This window comes from Micropterus dolomieu, linkage group LG01 (genome assembly GCF_021292245.1).
Source record: "Micropterus dolomieu isolate WLL.071019.BEF.003 ecotype Adirondacks linkage group LG01, ASM2129224v1, whole genome shotgun sequence".
NCBI lineage: Eukaryota > Metazoa > Chordata > Actinopteri > Centrarchiformes > Centrarchidae > Micropterus > Micropterus dolomieu.
This window is the reverse complement of record NC_060150.1, coordinates 39,443,681-39,463,292: the sequence shown is the minus strand read 5'-3', so window position 1 is coordinate 39,463,292 and position 19,612 is coordinate 39,443,681. Positions and strand designations below refer to the sequence as shown.

General features: G+C 39.9%; 1 protein-coding gene across 7 annotated transcripts in view; it reads right to left on the bottom strand.

Moving 5' to 3' along the window:
• Nucleotides 1-19,612, bottom strand: part of pou6f2 (POU class 6 homeobox 2) — an 80,078-nt gene that overhangs the window by 50,275 nt on the left and 10,191 nt on the right. For 5 of the 7 annotated variants that reach the window (XM_046051364.1, XM_046051040.1, XM_046051292.1 and 2 more), the window contains one exon: nucleotides 3,209-3,306. In XM_046051364.1, the coding sequence (XP_045907320.1) occupies nucleotides 3,209-3,306 (98 nt within the window). Of the gene's footprint in view, nucleotides 1-3,208; nucleotides 3,307-17,643; nucleotides 17,828-19,612 lie in introns of those variants that run through there. The other 2 variants (XM_046051445.1, XM_046051527.1) reach the window with 2 other exon arrangements.

The window sequence follows — 19,612 nt, the reverse complement described above, 5'->3', positions numbered from 1 at the left end:
ACCTGTTTGTGTTTCTAAGCTGTTAAAAGAATAAAAAAGCACAGAGGGGTGATTGTTGCTGGCAGGAGTAATAACACACATGGCATAGGAATCCTCTTTCTCAACATTTGCTTTGATACACAACAACAGTGCATAACAAATGACAATGTCTGACGCATCTGAGAGCATTCAAAATGACATTTGCCATTAAATTTAAAAAATGAATTAATAATTCGGGAGCTCAAAGAATCCTCAAAGGACAATAACAAAGGCATCCCGTTTGTTAGCTGCAAGTGACATATGTTTAATCTCGAATTTTAAACTAAATGTAATCTTGAATTGAAGCAGCATATAATCAAAGACACCCTTTGAACATTTCATCTCAGAGTCAAACAAAATGAGATTGCCAGGCTTGACAGCAAAGACAGCCTCACATAGAAGGGAATAACATTAAAAGACAATACTGCAATTATCAGATGTAGCCCTGATTTATTTAACATTACAGGCAGCTTTGGAGAATCAGGCAGCTGTTGAGACACGCAGGCAGCAGCTGAGAGAAAGCTTTTTCTTCTGAACATGCAAGAGCTCTTTGTCTTTAGGCTGTTTGTTGTGCCAGTTTAAGACTGATTATGATCTCGATCTGAGAATGCCGTATATGCACATATCAAAATCAGAGATATGAATAAACTTGAACATAATTAGCTCAACTGTGCAGCCACACAGCAAGCTTTTACTACGAAAATCACTCATCTAGATGTACAAGCAGTTCACCTTCTGCCTGATAATCGCACTCCTCCTCTCCATAGGTGCTGTTGGAAAGCTGCTATACAGTGCTTGGCAGTCCTGACAGCTGCATGTTGAGAAGCGATCTCCTAGGGGCCACACAGATGCGCAGAGTGGGTGTGTGTTGGACTATGGATGGGGAAGCAGCCCCACTCAGGATTGGATGTGGTACCCAGCCTCTCTGCCCATCAGGGGAGAATAGGCCCTTCTATCTGCTTGGCAGCTCTGGCACTGAGAAATTGCCCATAATCACCCAGATAGCAGACTTTTGTCATCCTAACTGCGAGTGGGAAACAGAAGGAAGGTGGATTCATGTTGGGTAAACTACCATTGGATAATGGTTGTTCGAACAATATCCGGCTCTGGAGCGAGAATCTATCAAAACATATTGATCCTCGAACAAGAGAATTGGGTATGGCATGCGGAGCGCCTTTGTTTCGGAAAAGTGTTAGCTTCACAGAGACTGTACTGACAGCATTAATATATTAGATGGTGACTGTTCAGAGCCGCCTGCTGAGGCTCAGACTCTAACTGCTGCCTGCTCAAGATGCTTTCCACTTTTGTGTTTATTTCTTATCTATTACGAAAACAGTGGCTTCGGCCATCGCGGGGTATCTATAATCAGAAAAGTGGTTTTAATTAAGATCATTCTTTATCTCCACTTGCAGCAGATTGACTCCTTCACTGGGGATTTCTCACCCTACAAACCTGAAAAAACTGAATGGCTCTCCTTCTCTCATATTTCCTCTTTTGTTTATCCTGATGAGGATTGACTGTCACTGAGTAACACTGAGTGCAGGGAGAAGGGCCTTATTAAAGACTGGTGAAGGAAACCTGACGCTGTGTGTGTGTGTGTGTGTGTGTGTGTTGAGCGGTGACATTGAGCAACACTAATGAGATAGATGTTCATTAAACACTGCCGAGCCACCAGGCCAATAAATCCAATCAGATAGGACAATGCCTGATTAAGCCATTAACAGGGCTGCAGGCTCAGGCTCTTTGCTCCCCTTCTTGTTTTGACAAGGCCTGTATTGTCAGCTCATTAGTGCCAAAACTCAATTACATCTGAAGATGATGTATGATGACAAAATACTTTACGATTTCACATTTTAGAGGAAATTATTCACGGTGTAGATTTCGGCGAGGGTGTTTTTTGAGCCCACGCCAAACAGTGAGGAGACTGCTCGTCATTGAAAAGAAGGATGCCCAAGCTATCCAATCCAGGAATTCAGTCCTCCCTTGACTTCTCAGGCTCCCCAGTTTGTCCAATCGTTTATCATCATTACAGAGTCACAGTGATGGTTACGGTACGACACTGCTAGTCAAACAGTGGATATAATTCATAGCCCAGAATTGGAAATCAGAAAGTGCTGGTAATGTACATTTCACACCTACATTACTTGACTTGTAAATCAAAGGTCATTTGAGGAGAGACAAGGAAGGGACTGTGACAATCAACACAGTCAGACTTAGAGGGTTTATGACTTTGCATTCATATATGGACCTATGCAGCATAAAATGTTTCGTCAAAATTCTCACTGGACCTGACGTAAGTATTGTGCCTTCATGTTTGGTGTCACCTTCCTTCTGGACTTCTCTAGGAGTGGAGCAGGTGGTTGTAACATTTGCCTTAGTCACTTCAATAACTTCTCACTGAAGTCAGTGAGAAGAGGGCAAATACACAGTGGATTAATGAAATAGTTAAAACCAATAAAAAGCATACAGCCAATCAAATGAGGCTCAGGGTTTACAGTAAAATACAGTATAAATATTGGAAAAAAGAGGACTTTCAGATAAAAAAATGACTATTTATTACATGTGACAAAAAAGTCAATATTTCAGTCATTGATAGCAACTAACAAACCCTGTAATGCTAGAGACTTAAAGGGCCCGAAAACAAATGTTCTCAATCAGCTTCCTACTATAGCTAATGGGTTTCTCCACAAACACAATATGTTCTGCCAAAGTTAGAACAGTTTTAGTTGTTTCACATGTGAGACTTCACTTTTCCTTTTTTCCTCTGGTTAAAAGTGGGTGGGGTTCATTTGGAATAAGCTGGTCAGTTGGCACTTTTTACCTCTAATATGGCACAGTTTATCTTGGCTACACAGTCCTGACACAGCTGCTTTAAAAGACTGGATTCAAGAGCGCAAACCCTTTCACATTTGTCTGACTAACATCTTATTAAGCCAGTTTTCTTTTAATGAGGTTCCAGTAAAAGCCTGATGAAGAGGAAGCTTACTCTTTAAAGCTGATTACAAGCATCATAACTCATATACATTTCAATTATAGGAGGGAGTTGGGCTTTTGCAAAAACTTCCTAAACTTCCAAATTACTAAATGCCTCATTCAAATTATTAGCTTACTCAAAGTGTCCATATTATAACTGATAAACCGGAGAGTGTTTTAAGTTTGGGTTCAGTTTGTTGCAGAACCCCTCACTCACCTGTGGACCCATTGGGAAACCTGGGTGGGACTGGCCCAGTTGGCTCTGCTCAGAAGGACTGCTGCTGGCGTCAGACTGGACCGAACCATCACGAACTCCTGGGAGACAACAAACAAACCCACCTTAGATCAACACAGACAACATAAGTAGATAAATACGCAACACAGACGCGGTGATGTTACAACACAGAGTATCGCGCGGCGCAGAGGAGGGCAGTTGGGAAAGAAGGGGAATTTGTATTTAAGTGCTTTATCAATAACCGCTGTAGCACTGAATAAATTACCAACCAGCAGAGAGGCTCATTGATGGGGGATGATGCATACTGGCGGGTCCCCGATGGCCCAGATTACCGCTGAGAGATAGAGCTCCACCGCAAACGCTGGAGCCATATTATTCAGCCATTTACATCACTGAGTATCACTCATCTAAACCCACTCCCCCCCTCTGCTCTGAGCCTGCAGCCACGAGACACAATTAGACCTGTTTGCTATGAGGGCAGAGTGGAGGGAGCAGACGGGGACATGATAATAAGGCTTGCTGATGGCTGCAGGGAAAATAAAGGACAAGTACGATTGGATATCACAGCAATTCCTATCTCACAGAATCTCTCAGCAGCGCCTGTGTGTAAAAGGTCTGAAAGACTACTTTGACCCTCACCCATTGACTTCGACTAGATCACATGATGCCTCACGGTTGACACAAAGGCTTGTGGAGCGCAAATACGAGTAAATATTGCAGAAAGAGCTGTCAGAAGAATGAAGTGTATCTGTCTGTATCTGTCTGTGTATCTGCACCTGACTAACAATGACTTCGTTTTATTTTCTGGGAGCATCCACTTAAAAAAACAGAAAACTAAGAGCTGGAAGAATTTAATGTGAAGGGCACTTAGATCTTACTAAAGCAAGAATGTGCGACAACATGAACCAAAACAATAGTCTTGTCAACATGGACAAATATCTGATAATGGTAATAAAAATAAAATAATAAAAAAATACAGTAACGTTCACATTGATTTTTGTGATTTCATATTTGCTCAAACTTTAAAAACAATATAAAAGAAATTGGCAAACACCCATGCAAACAGCCTATAAACAAGCTAAAATGCACAAAGCAAACACATTGATTTTCATGAGAGGACTTTGTAAAAGAGAGCTGAAAAGATGTTGTTTGATGGTTCAGAGGATGAATGTCTTTTGAATAAGTTGTTGAAGGTGAGGGTGTGGAGCTTTAGAAACCAAATGTGATAAAACTATGTGCTACTATAAACAAGGACCCTTGTTCCCTTACAAGGGTCCCTGACAGGCTGTCAATACAGTAGATAACATCTACTCACTGATTCATCTCGCTCATTCATCTCTGTGCTAATGACAATTTCAGGCCCATTATTGACGCCAACGGCCATGTTTTACCACGTTTTAGCTTTAACCTCAGTGAACATAGCTGTCTCTGAGCAACCTTCGAGCAGTTATCCAAGGTATTTAAGCATTTTCTTGGATGAGATCTGTCTTTTTTGTCTGTTTTTACATTATACTACATTTTGGAGAGCAAGTGTCATCAACACTGCAACATCTTATTCGTTGGATTTTCAAGTTTTGTAGAAAGCACACTTTCTTTGTCCGTTCATAACATAACAAGTCACTGCGATTTTGTCATTTCTGAACACAAATTATGCGTTTTAAATGCCTCACATAAGTTTAAGCCCTGAAAACCAATTTTCTCACATGGCCTCTTGCTACAAGTGATCCTCCAGGGGTCTTACATGAACAAATGAACATTTTCTGCCAAAGTTAAAACACTTTGGGTATTTTATTGGAGAGACTTTTGTATTTTTTGCTTTTCTCTGTGCACTTCTTATTAGTTTGTAGTGGGCGGGGCTCATTGTCATGTACTACATTTGAATCCAAATCCGGTGATAGTGTTGTTTCTGTTGCAAGGCTGCTGTCAGTTTAATCTGAACCAACCACACCCACACAGTCCTGATGAAGGTGGTTAGCTAAGTTTTTGAGTGGGATTCTTCCAATAAATACTTTGTAAGAATGTTTTTTCAACTTAAACTCTGATTGTTAATTCTTTAACCACAAATATTTCATGTTACAAAGAAATATGTAGGAGACATAGGTATTAAATGTGCTGTAGAGTTATCAAGAGACTACACAACATGTGGTGAATAAAGCTATTTTGTTCTATTCTCTCAACAAAGCATGAGTAAACTTCTACTATTTGATTGAGTTTTGAAAATTAAAGGCTTTAAGAAAGTACAGATGAGTCCCAGGAACTCCTATTATGCACAGTTGCACAAAACATTGACGTATTTATTTTAAAAATACCAATGACATGAATTCACAAAAAGTGTATGTGCCATCTGTAATTTAATAAGCATAACTCTGTTTTGAATGTATGAAACAAAAATCCACACCAAGAGTGAATAAAACACTTTTTAAAAATGTACTGTCTCCTTCATAGAACAGCTCTTCCCCTGAATAAAGTCGATTTTGTAGATGAAGTTAAACCAACCATGTGGAAACGCGTTTGAAGGCCACACAAATGCGTTAAACTGCACAATGAATTAAAAAAATGTAATCCCATTTCCACTGTAAGATCAATTTTCTTAAATGGAATATCGCAGCTTTTTAAATAAAGAATAAAGCCCTGATGTATTGTGTCTTTTTATTCACTGGTGAATGAATGAATTTCTTGTAAAACGTACAGGGCATGCAGTAGTTTCCTTTATAGGACTTCATACAAAACGTACTACTGAATAGTCTTGCCAGCAAGATCTCATTGCCTGTCAAGAATATTTATGCTTTACATTTTAAAATCCCCTCCGCCAACTAAAATCATTTCATTTTTACATAAAATCCAAATAATTGGTGAATGGCATGACCTAACAAACCTCAGGCATTTGATGGTTGATGTGAAAGCCCAAGGGGAAGCCTGCTTTTCTAGCTGGTTTCTACCTCTGACTGGCTGGCTGGCCCTGCTTCTTGATGAAGGTCCACATCCTCTCGCTTATCAACCTCACAACGCAGTGGATATTTTGACAAGCCAGTCTCTTTTCACCAATTATTTCACCCATTATGGATCATGTTGTGCACAGCCCCACCCTGTGCAGTCAGTATCTGGAATTGAGATTAAATGTGAACATGCAGGACAGACTTCTTGGCTGTATTAGAGTCAATATAAAGTATATAAAGTACAACATCATCATAATTTACTTTATAATTTCACATTTATTTTAGAGAGTGGATATTGTGAGTCCATACATTTTCTACTGGATTTCATAGGTAGGTCTCAGGGCAGTTAATTCTCACTTTGGATGTTATCGAATTAAAGTAATTTCTTTTCTGCAGTCTTTAAACTGTCTGATTTTCATTTACAGCAACTCAAACTTTCCAACCATCTTAAAGGCACTTCTCTAAAGGCCTTTATACACCAGTGAATTATGTAGTTGTTATCATAACAAAGCCAATTAGCTAAATGAAGATATTCAGAATGAAAGTTTTTAACATCCTATCAATAGGCTCCAAACAGTCTGGTTCATGACTGTAGTTAAGATATTTGTTGTGAATAATGTATTCTATCTGATAAACAGCGTGGGAGACTTTCTGAATAACGATTCCTTGATTCCTTTCATTGCATCACATCACAATAACTTAGAAAGCTTCATCCCCTTGCAAATATCTGTAGCGTTAACACGTTTATCACAGGCGGAATAAATCAATAATAAATAAATACACATGCACATCTGCCCCCAAAGGATTTGTGTAATTTCTTTAACTAAATTAAATAGCTGACAGCAGAAATATCCAGGGAGTCAATCTTCAATTCTTTTTTTATTACTAGAATCTTTGTACATGTTTTGCTTTTCTTAAAAAAAAAAATCCATCCTTATCCAACATGAATGATTCTTAAATGGATTTCCAGGTGGCGTTTAATACTATATACAGGAGGAAAAAGAAACACTTTACTAAAAAGAAAGTCCTTTGATGCAGTGATTATACAGAGATTACACAGTCGAAAAAAAATGAATGAATAGATGTATTGATGTAAGGAGGAGAGATGAAAGAAGAGGCCAAACGGATGAAAGAACAGGCGATTCAACATTCAACGCAGCTTTACATTTATCTTGGACATTCAGTCTTCATATCTCTTTTTTAAAATTCCTGAGCAGTTCAATTGTTGGTGTAACCTCAAATCACATCTTCATTACAAATAACAAAAACACTCTACAGCCCTACAGTATCTATGTTTTTCATGCCCTTGACGTTAAGAGGATGAATTTAATTACATGAAAGAAGGCATATTAATTTAACACTCATGCTGACATTGATGGATGGATATTCTCAGTGAAAATACTTTTTTTTATGTAAGTGAAATAATTATATTTATTGTAGGGCACAGAGTGCAATTTGATGTGACTTATGTCACGGAAATATTGCCAATATCCACCACTATAAATTCTCTTTCATTGATCACCAAAGTGGCCACTGGAGAGCGACTTTCAATGCCACACAAGGCAGAAGGTCTCTCTGTGCTGTGTGTGTGTTGGGTGGTTGGAGGTGGGGTGGTGGTGGGCAAAGAGCTATAGTTATTTGACTTCATTCGGCCTGTCTTAATGCAGGGTGCCCCAAGGACTACACCACAAAACAATTAGCCTGGATTTCATAAAGCAATCAGCATGCCACCTTGTCTAATGCAACCGCTTCATACATTGACAGTCTGAATAAAATGGGTGTTATTGAAAGCTTTGTGTTCATGTTAGCTTTCGCCTCGGTGCATTCATGAATCAATTTTTGCCCATAAAAGAAGCTTTAACACTTAAGCTATTTTAGTGGAAATGCATTATGTAAGTTGTCAAACGTACGAGAGAGGCCTGGTAACGATTCAGGCTATTCAGAATGAACAGCCAACCCCCATTTTTATAATGGTCCTTTAGAAAATGTCTGGCTGAGTGCATGTGTTTGCTATTAAGATGGTGTCAATCATTTTGCTGCTGAAATCTAATCCGTTGAAAATAATTTCACATGTGAACACATTTAAAAAGACTGAAGATTATAAGGTAATTACAATCTTAATTATTATAATAAATTGCGATTACTGAAGTAGAGGTAATTATAGAACAAGAACATGCATAGTAATCTGATTTTCATCATCAAACGTGTGTTGGGCTGTTGATTGAGAGCATTTACAGTGATCTGTGAGCTGCTGAAGCGTAAAGGATGGGCCCAGATAAACAACAAGCCACATCATACACGAGGTTTAATTCCATCAATACGCAACCAATTGTCCCAGATTGTTTGACCATTGATTTTGTTAGTACTTGGAAAGTTGATGTAAAAGAGAGTGCTGAAAGAGAAAGAAATGCAGAGCGACAGATCATGTCACTTTCATTTCTCTATCTAAAGCTGCATGCAGTCCAAAAGTAATGTTACATAGCTGTATGGATGAGAGCAGCTTTATTTACTTAACTCCTTGTAGAATGCAAGAGAGCCAAAATCACCAGTGATTTACCTCTGTGTTTCATTACTACCACCAAAGCCCTCAACAATAACACAGGGCGTAATCTGCTGCCAATAACTCCAGGTGCTCTTAGTCAGATGGCTCCCTCTGGGCTGGCAGGAAAGTAATACTCCGTTCAGAGGCCAGGGTGGAGAAGCTGCTAAGCATAGCTCAATAGTGTTTCTGGGGACAGAAAATCACCAGAGACTGATTTTTGAGTGGCTGCCTGTAACACTATTAGCTACATTATGGCTACTGCTGCTGCTAGGAGAGCTGTCATTTCCTTAATTAAGAGCCCAGCGCAGGGAAAGAGGGAGAAGAAGCCACAGCACTCTCTCCGGGGCCCAACATTAAAGTCTGATTCCTCATCGCGCAAGGGCGTAGACCTTACAGGGGCGAAAAAAAAATCTATGTCATTCATTATTCTGCCACAAAGTGGAATTATGTAGTTAAGGAATTACATAGGAAGTGGTGCCGTGGAGTGTGCCAAACAGAAAGGATTTTACACCTCAGCAGTTCTGTGACTATTTCTGAGGTGACTGTAAAACCACAAGCAGAGGAGGGAAGACTCAGAGGACAGAAGACGAAGGGCAGGCAGAGAGGAAATGGATGCGGCGGTGTAATGGATGTCTCCACTGGCTGGAGGTTTTAAATGTAAACAACAGAATAGTACACTTCAGTTTGCAGAAGTAAGTCCCCAGTTTGTGTCGAATGGGTGGAGAATCTGCATGCAAACAATGCTTAAAGCAGTAAGGACTCGGTGCTCCAACACTTATGCTCTTACTCAGGGCCACAGGTCTTCACCAAAAGGCTCTTTGACACGAGAGTGCTCCGCTCCAGCTCTTACCTGTCTCTCCCTTGATGCTGGAGTGGAGATAGAAGCAGGCACAAGCACAAGAGCGACCAGAGGGAGGCAAATTGGTGAGAAGAGGCAATGCCCATTTCAAAGGTCAAGAAGGAGAGATGGTGTGATGGAGAGAGGAGGATGGAAAAGGGAAGAGGAGTGGAGGAGCAGGAAGGAGGGGAGCGGAGGGCTTTTGTGTTGCATCCTCACCGGGGACTTGGGACACTTTGCACATGAGCACATCTGTTATGGTGTGCCCTCCTCATTCCCAAAGCAATGTCAACGTGATTAGCTCAGGGTTGAAAGAGGCAAATAACAATCCAAATTATTCTTCATCCTTTTACGGCCATCAGCGAAGGCGGGACGCTGAGATGAAGACCGGCTTTAGAGAGCTGTAAGCCTTTTAGGAGATGCCTGCATCACTATTGCTCCTCCTCCTAAATTACTTAAATGATATTTGCTGTAAATTGGATTCTGCTGCCGGCAGCCAGCAACACTGTGCTGAATAAAGGCCTTCCTCTCACTCTGTTGTACATCTTTCAACATACTTAAAATGTGTGTAAACCCAAGGTTCTTCTGACTTCAGCTGAAGTGATTATCAATCAGTGAGTTGATCAGCAGTAAATGTGTCGATTTGGATAACTGATTACGTTCAAGCAAAAATACCAAAAACATTTTGTCCCAGTTTCTGTAATATGAGCATTTTTCTATGTTTTATACCATGCAGACAAAACCAGACATCAGAACACATCATCATGTTGTTTTGGAAATAATGATGTACATAGTTCTCTATAGTCTTGATTTTATTGACCAAATATTTAATTGATTAATCAAGAAAATAATCTGTAGTTTTAGCCCGGCATTTTTTTGTGACTGGTGCTGAAACGCTTGGTCAATTAATTGATTTGTCAATTGACAGTAGATTAATCAAAAACAATCAAAAACAATTTATTAAGCCAAAATGTCAAACATTTACTGGTTCCAGCTTCTCAAATATGAGGAATTTTTGTTTTACATCATTGCAAAACTAATTAATTTTGTATTGTTTGTTGGAGAAATGAAGCAGTATCATTTTGGGCTCTGGAAAGTTGGGGTGAACATTTTTGACTGGCTTTAGTAGAATGAAAATTTCATGAAAGATTCATCATTAATGAAAATAAGTTGCAGTTGACCTTTAAACTAGTATCTCGAAACTGTTTGGATTTTTGTCCATCATGCGTTGCATCTGGTCAACTGCAGGACATTCAGAAGTAGCCAGTGGGGTGTGAGGGCAGTCCAGTTTGAAGAGTGTGTGTTCATGTGTGTGTGTGCGTGGGGGGCTAGACACCCACATGTCATGCCTGACACATCAGCCTGCACCCTCAGGCTATCCGGCACTAATGCTGCCTATGTCCCACTTTCTACCCCTTGCTCCTCAAAGCCTCCTCTGCTCCCCCCTCCTCACCCGTTCCTTCTGTCATACAGGCATAATAACAATAGATCACACCAGCGCTGCAGCACAGGCTCAATCACTATAGGATAACATCAGGTGATACAAGCTGCACAAGAGTATATCTTACCTCCACTGAACCTGAGCTAAACAGAGTTTATCTGGAAATGAGTTTATCTGTATTAGCTGTTACTATATTCCCCTGTTGCAGTGATATTAAGAGAACTGAGTGGGTAAAGGTGGAAACAAGCAAATAATCATGTAGCTAAAAGACACCCTACCCAACCCCACTCCTCCCAGCACATTATTCTTTTGGAGCAGACAAATAGTGGAGGGAGGGACGTCAGGAAATAGTATTGCTTTGAAGTACATAACTCTATTCTGGAGAAAAGAATCATCACAGTGTTATTCCACATCCTCAGATATAAAGGGAAAAAACATAATAACTTCTCGATAGCCTGGATCTCCACTGCCCTATACTAGCTCCCCCCCTCCTCCGCCAGCCCACACCCCTGCCTCATCCACCATACACCCACTTCTCCTGCCTCAATCTTTGGTTTCAAAGGAAGCGAATCAGCCAGAAGGACAGAAGGTTATGCATTAGTACTGGTCATTGCTCAAAGAGCGAGCGTTATAAATAATAAAGGCTTGTGAAGGACACAAGGGCTGTGGGATGCATCTCTGGTTCACGCCACACAAGTCAAAGACAAGACTGTAATTTCTATTCCAAAAATGTGACCCTTGCAGCTTCAATTACATCTCAACAACACCAACCGTGTCCGTGCCAGGAGATGTGATGCCTCTTTGTTAGCTCTACATGAAAGGCTTATTGATATTGGTTATGGAGAGCATGCCACTCGTTTTTTTTTTTGAAAAAACTTAAAGAATGTGTATAACTAAAATAAATGCATATTGAAATTCAATTTATTTTCTTCACGGCTATTCACCTACAGAACTTGTAATGTGCTTTTCTTTGTAATACTTTCTAGTCAAGGTAAAAATAATCATCTTACCTTTAAATATACAAACAACAGGGGGATTTATACTGTCAGTTTTTCTGAAGTTCTACATGTTGCTCAAAGTCATTTCTGTATAACCAAGCATCTTTGAAACCTGATGACCTTTGCTGCTGTTTGCATCGAAAACAACAAGTCCGCCTTTTGCTCATCCCCCATGTCCTCCATGCCACGCAGTGATTGTGTAGCTGTAGCCATGGGCACTGCGGGCACATTAGCAAATGTATTACACCTGCTTTATAGGCATGCATTAGGCTTGTTTTCAAGTTTGCGCAGACAGCTGAAATCCCCATAATGAGATCCACCTCCTGGGGAGAGACTTGTTCTCCCTCGGTCTCCTTTATCCACTCTTATTTACTCAGCGTGGCCCATTCAGCGCTGGGTTCGTGCTACTTTATTACTTAACCTCACCGCACAACATTACGAGGCTCTTTGCATCAGCAAGCAGCCTCTCCCACCATGCATCCTGCTCACTAAGCTGATTACACAAAAATAATAAAGAACACATGCCTCCAGCAGTGTGTGTGTGTGTGTGCGTGTATGAATTTGCAAATGCAAAAGAGAATTTTGCACAAAAGACAGTAGTTTTGTCCCAGTAATAATATGAAGTATGCATTAAGTACTGTATGTCAATATCCTAAATATTTAATTTGGAACTTAACAAAGATTTAATGTTAATTCAAAGATTTAATACTGTTTTTCTGTCCTTTCCAGACATTCTTGAAGCTGCTTCACCACTGTCCACTATTAGTTTAAATGTTTTCCAGCTGCGAGAAGTTCCATCTTTGTGTTCTGCATTATGAAACAATAGTGTCCATCAACAGCACACTCAAAAATCAAACATACGTAGTATTTAAAGTGACATCTTTGACTTCCAGTAAACTGAATTTGGTCATTTATAAGTTAAAAACTAAATACAAAACCCAGTTGGATATATAAAAAAGTTAGTGGTTGGTGAAACTTCCGCAACAGTATAAAGATAGATTTAAGGCCGGAGAAGTATTGAAACAAAGTCCTCTCCAAAATAAAGATGGTCCTGTGTGGCTGACTAGTCCGGATTAAATGAATTTCACTAATCCAGTTTATGATCTGATTGTAAGTGAAGCCTAACAAACCTGGAAACACATATAAGCATGGTGCAGCATTGCAGCACATTTGATGTATTTGATGTGGACTTTTTGTTCTGAATGACCTCCAATACTAGGAATCAATGAAACATTCATTTTGGGGAGGGGGGTCTCTAGGTGACCTTTGTGAAAATGTTCCACCATTTTGGCAGAACCCGTATAAGTGCAGACCATTTCATGTAGACAGTAAGTGTATGAAATGAGTGCTCCTGTCGTTCCAGCCTGGCTCTCTTTGACAGCATGATGATAGAAGCGTCACATCCTTGGGAGAGTAAATGCAAACTGACAAGAGATGAGCCTTTGGTTGCTGAATATAATACGGAATTGTGCTCTGAGTGTCTTATTATCTTGTCTGTTGATGTCTAAAAGGGGGAGATTTGCTTGAGAAGAGAAGACAGAAACTGTACGCATCCAACACAATCTCGTCCTTTAAAAAAATTGCTTGCCCTACAAACCACAGCTTTCCCACCTAATGTCCACTTCTACTTGGAATAAATACAAGGCGGCAGGATGTTTGTGGTGCCTCGTAGCCCCTGTTAGCTGAAGTGGAAGACTATTTGCACAGGCAAGCTTTTAGGAGGAGAACGACCCTTTCACCACCACAGTAAGTATGTGGTGGGTGTAGAAGGTGGACAATTTACTGTAGACAAACATGACCGCTACTGTCATTGTCTCCCACTGACTTCTCCTTCTCATACTGGTACAAACCCTTATACACAGTATTAAGGCACAAAAACTAAAGTCATACATCGACTCTGCAGGGAAGAAAAGTTGTGGTAGGCTCTCTAAATATAGAAACGCATGTATGGCACACGTAATTGCAGCACAAAGTAAACATGCAGCGATACTAAAGGTCATAGGGTGAAGATTTTGTAGCAATGATGATTCAAAACTGTTCAATTTTGTCATGCTAAAAAACAGACATTGATGTACACTTCCAGAAGAGACAGTAACCTACAGGGTTGCATATTCCTCACACCTTTTGGGCAAAAGAAGCACAAGCGACAAGAGATACTGTACAACTCTGTCTCTGGGAGTATATGACTAATTATCTGCAGGTTGTTCTCAGCAGAAGACTTATCCTCAAAACTGTTTCAGTCATGAATCAAGAGATGCACACTGTCAGCTAGCAGTATATGCATGCGTGTGCACATAATTAAACTATACTAAACTAAAGATGTTCTCAGTTCCACTGCGTTTAAGGTCATTATTGTTCTTTCGAGACAATAGAAACAGTAATATTTGAATTCTAGGGGAGCAAATTAAGTCTCTATGTGATTTGCATTTCCTAGAATCTATTAGTGTGTGTGCAGCTGTCAATCATGAAATTGGAGCATTCGATCGGAGAGATTATGCAAAATAACAGAACAAAGTTTTCATTTTTCTACACTCTGTGGAAACTGAGGAATCCAAAGTATTCTTTTACCCCTTGCTTCTTTACCACAATGCAAGTAAAAGGGAGGAATCTTAATATTGCGGCTTCTGCACAGTTCAGACCCACATAAAGAAAACCACTGAATAAATAAGGCCTAGTTCATAAGCTCTATCCAGGGTTGTTTTCATATCAGCGGCATTGACGTTGATAATAGAGTGGTGAGAATTGCAAACTTAATACAATCTCCCTGCAACCATGAGACTTCATTGCAAACACAAAAACAAGCAAATGTGGCTCAAATAACTACAACATAACATCCAACTGATGTATCAAACCAAAAGATCCTATCTACAGTCTAAAATGTTTGTTTGGCTATTCAAAACGTCAAAATACCTTCAGATGCATTATTTCTCATTTTGTGTGGACATTGTATATCTTCAAAATATCAACTAGCTTTAGTCTTTGCATTTCTGGTTAACGCTCAGATGGTTTTAGAGAGGCTTCAAAGACACAGTTCAGCTCATAGCACCATCCAATCATGTGCAGCTAAAATGTTAGATTCCAAAAATGTTCACTCAAACTTCAACTAAATACCAAACAAAAGACTCTTTGCAACAAGGAGACCAGTGACCAGCCACTATCACCACACCTTTCCCTCCTGTCTGGTAGCATTTAAGGAAATGTATAAAACATGCTGAGCCTCTCTTCTTCAAACCCCTACTCTCTCTTATTGTTGGACTGTGACACATCTCCTCGTCAGTCCCTGCCTTTCTCTCTGACAGGTCATGTGGGCAGCGGTTCCCAAACCAAACCTGCCGCTGGCACAGCCTAGGGCTCCGCCACCGGGCAGAGAGAAACCATCCCCCCACAAAATTCACAAGTTACACTGGAGTGGCTCCGACCAGCCACATGCAGTATGAAGACATGCCATCAGGGAAAACCGAGCCCAAAATAGACCCAAAAAATCTTAGGGTTCCAGATATTAGCAGCATATTTAAGAACCTATATGTTACTTGCATGTTTCTCCTAAGTAATTTGTCATTAGTAAAGGAGCATTCGTTATGTAAAACTAAAATAACTTCAAATATAAATAAGCAGTAAAGCATTCAGCAACATTTAAGTGTATGTGCATGAGGGAAAAAGAGAAGCAAAAAGTAGCAAGTGAGAAGCAGAAGAGGAGTCAGATAGAGACTGATCAGAAACGAAGAAAGAGGGAGAGGCTTGATGCTTATTAAACCCAATTGCAACACTTCTGAGACAAATCCTACAGTACACAGTCCTTGTTTAGAAGACTCTATGATTTAAAAGACATCTGAACTCTCACTGATGAGGGTTGAGAGTAATATTTGGCTATCCCACCTCCAAACTCTTATTTTATTTCATTCACAAACATTTGACAAGCTCAGTATAAAGGCACTATACACTATACTCTGCCACTTCCCAGGAAACACACACACACACACACACACACACACACACAGATCCAGACATAATCAGATCCCATTAACAACTTTCATTAAAATCTTGAAAAACAAAATATGCAGTGTTTATTGCAGTATTCATAACCAGCAATAAAACAATGACATGCCAAAGCAGACAGACCATCACAAGCAGAGGAGACAGGAGAGTTTGTATAAATATTCCAAACAGAAACCAACATCTACACATTTTGTCACCTTGCATCCATACAAAAAAATGTATACTATAATAATAATAATAATAATAATAATAATAACATTAAAACTAGACGAGGTTATGTTGAGCAAATCAGCTTTTTATAGGAAGTCCATCATATTTGTCCTGCACAATATTTACAATGGGCTGTCAATACTGAAATTAAGCAAATAAAATGGAGGTCTTTGTTTTAAAATTTATTCAGTAGAAATGGATGCATTTCACAATTATAAAGGATGAGACCACATAATTTCCTTGAAATTAAATATATAAATTCAAGTTTAAATTCTGCATATCTCTCCACAAGGACAAATCTGATAAAATCTTCAGTTACTAAACACTGTAATTTGATGTAAACACAAATATTCAGTTTGTAGTTATTGAAATAAACATATACAGTATCTCTCATGAAAGCATCTCATGAAAAAAAAACAACTTTTCTCATTACAACAAATAATTAGAAAAAGAGCTAAAATGGTAATTTATATGATTATGCTTGCTGATTCGTAACGAGGCCCAGTGATTGAATTGGTCCACATGACTGAAACAGCTCATAATAAAAAAAAAACACACACACCAATTTAGGCAAAATACTAAAATAGAGTGTGAACACTCAATTAAAGAGATAACTGCAAAAATAATGAGGCATGCTGAAATAGAAATTGGCTAATTTTCAACTGAAGATGCCAAAAGACTGTAAATAACTGAACAAACTGAAAACTAAAAATAAATAACTGGAAGAAGATAAGCCTCTGCAATAATCTAGAAACTATAATATTATATATAATGTGCTGATGATAAATACCATATTTAACAGCACTAAGTTATTATTTATTTGAACAATTTGCTTTTAATTCTAACAATGTACAAATTACAAATATATCACATTCTCTATTTGAATTAAGGAAAAACTACATAATGTTACCAAACACCACCAGAGTTGTGAAGGTGGGGTTGAAGCTAAATACCCTGACAGGTAAAAAAGGTTTTTAAGGGTCTGTCAAACTTTTTAATACATTTTTCAAAAAGCTCATGCAAAGATGTTACCAAAAAAAGAAAAGCATCAAAATGATCCACAAATGTTTTTTTAACATTTAAGACAGACAGTACAATATAAATGTACTGCATCTTCAAAAGGAACAGCAGTATTATTAACCTGTAGTCTTGACCATACACTTTCAACTAACCTGACTACAAAAATGAAGCCCGAAAGTCTGAAGGTGCATGAAACACTTTAACACACAAACATGGCATTAAATACAATTTATCCATAAAGATATCCAAGCTTTAAAAGAGCCAAACACTGACTTGCTGGTTGCACTTAAACTTAGTTTTCTGCCTGACACTGCTGACACCTGTCCCAGCACTGGAAGCTTTCTGTTTTCACCTCAACATCCACCGCTGCCTAAAACAGACCTCAACCTGCAGCTTTACGAAGGAGAAGGGACAAACGAGAGGTGAGCTGACTTACCGTACAGCTTGCTGGGAGTGCCCTCTCTGTCCGTGGCCTCGGAGGGCAGGAGCAGGGGCTCGTCGTTCAGATCGCTGTCTGGGCTGGCCGCTTTGTCGTCCGCCCGGAGTTCTGCCGCGCTCATGTCGCTGCGCAGGGAGAGCAGCGGCTTGCTCAGCTGCCCAGTAATCATCGGATCCTGGAGGGAGGTGGGAGCCCAGGTGGGAAACAGGGAGGAGAAAAAAAAGAGAAAACACCCCTGGTTAGATGTGCTTCGGCGTCTCACCCTCACCGGCTCCTTCTCTGTGTCTCACTCTCTCTACCCAGCTTCTCCTTTCTACTGCTCACTCATCACTCTCCCTCTCTCTCCTGCTCCCTCCCTCTCCTCTCTTTTATCTGAGGCTGGTGCTACCCCGCTGATACTGCCGGCTGCTGCCTGGTGAAGAACTGTTACGGATCGCGTGGCTTTACCATTATATCCTGCAGCCCTAAAACGGTGATGCATCCATCTCCACGGGCTCATTACTACCTGACATGTGCCTCATCTTCAGCAAACACTAAGCTGACAGCAGTCTACAAAGGTGTCCATGGGCTGCACGCTGATAAATAAATGAAATGTAATTCTACATCTAAAGATATGAGGGAAAATAAACACCAGTGATTATATCAATTTTCACATAGTTGGGGACACAAGATGAGATCAAAGGTGACATCTCGCAGCAGAGTGTCAGGCAACGTGAACTTAAGGCCTGATTTAAACAAGAGATGAAGTCAATGATGTTCCCAATTTTTTCTCCCAATTATTTTCATTTTTTGTGTCAGCACTTAGAAACGAGAATGAACAGCATCTACGTGATTAGAGTAGAGATGAGAGAATAGAGTATTATCTGTCTGAACATTTTGGAATAGAATAAATTCAGCAAAGTGAAAAATGATAAACTTTAAAATAAACAGTTCACAGTTTAGAGAAAAAAAAAACATGTTTAAGAGAATTTTATGAATGCCATCAGAGGTGTTGCTTCCATCAGGACATCTTATCTAAAGGAAACTCCACTTACTATTATTAATTAATAGAATACAGTCTACGGATATTTGTTTGACTTTTACAAACATTAAAAGGAAAGTTTCTTAAAAGCCTTTGAAAAACTTGTCTTACCTAAATAAAGCTCCAGAAGAAAAGAGTTAAAAAAAAATAAAGAGTTTTCAGAAAGTCCAAATGTTGAAGTCAGTCAAACAGCAGCTAAAACACGCCACCACAGCAGAGAGACCAGCTAGTACATGGTTTCTACTGAACCAGAAGCAGCCTCCTCAACCTTCGTGTATCTGAATGACCACCACAGGGTTCAAGCCTGAGGTTGCTTCATCACACATGCACTGGAGATGTCACCTCCTCTCTCTCTCTCTCTCACACACACACACACACACACACACACACACCCTCCCACCTTCACTCCCTCTGTCTCTTCCCCCTTGTGTCCCCTGACTGGAGAGCTCCTCAGACAGTGTTCACCCACCTCAGGCTCTGAGACACAGACACAGAGCAGCAGGACTACGGCCCTCTACCTTATTTATGAATTAAGTCCAACCTAAATATATCTGAGAAATGGACAGGTGAGCAGCGCATATAGGCACAGAAAGGAAAAAGGAGGGTGAGTCTTATGTTGCCCCTGCGGCCATCAACACCCGCCCCGCTGCCCCACCCACTTCTATCAGGGTGGTCGATGAGTTCCTGTCCAGAGGGGTCTTTAATGTGCTCATCACGGGAATCAGGCTTCTTTGATATGACACATGATAATCTATGAAAATGTTAATCAATAGAAATAGTTTAAGCTGTCGTTAAGAACGTGAGCCAGCTGGTCAATACTCATATCCCTGGTAACAATGTCCCTAGTCATCAGGGCTTCATTTGTGGAGCACTTAAATGTGGGACACTGCGCATCAATGCACCTCTCTGCCCGCCGAGGTAAACACATTTTCCCTTCTGTCTGAG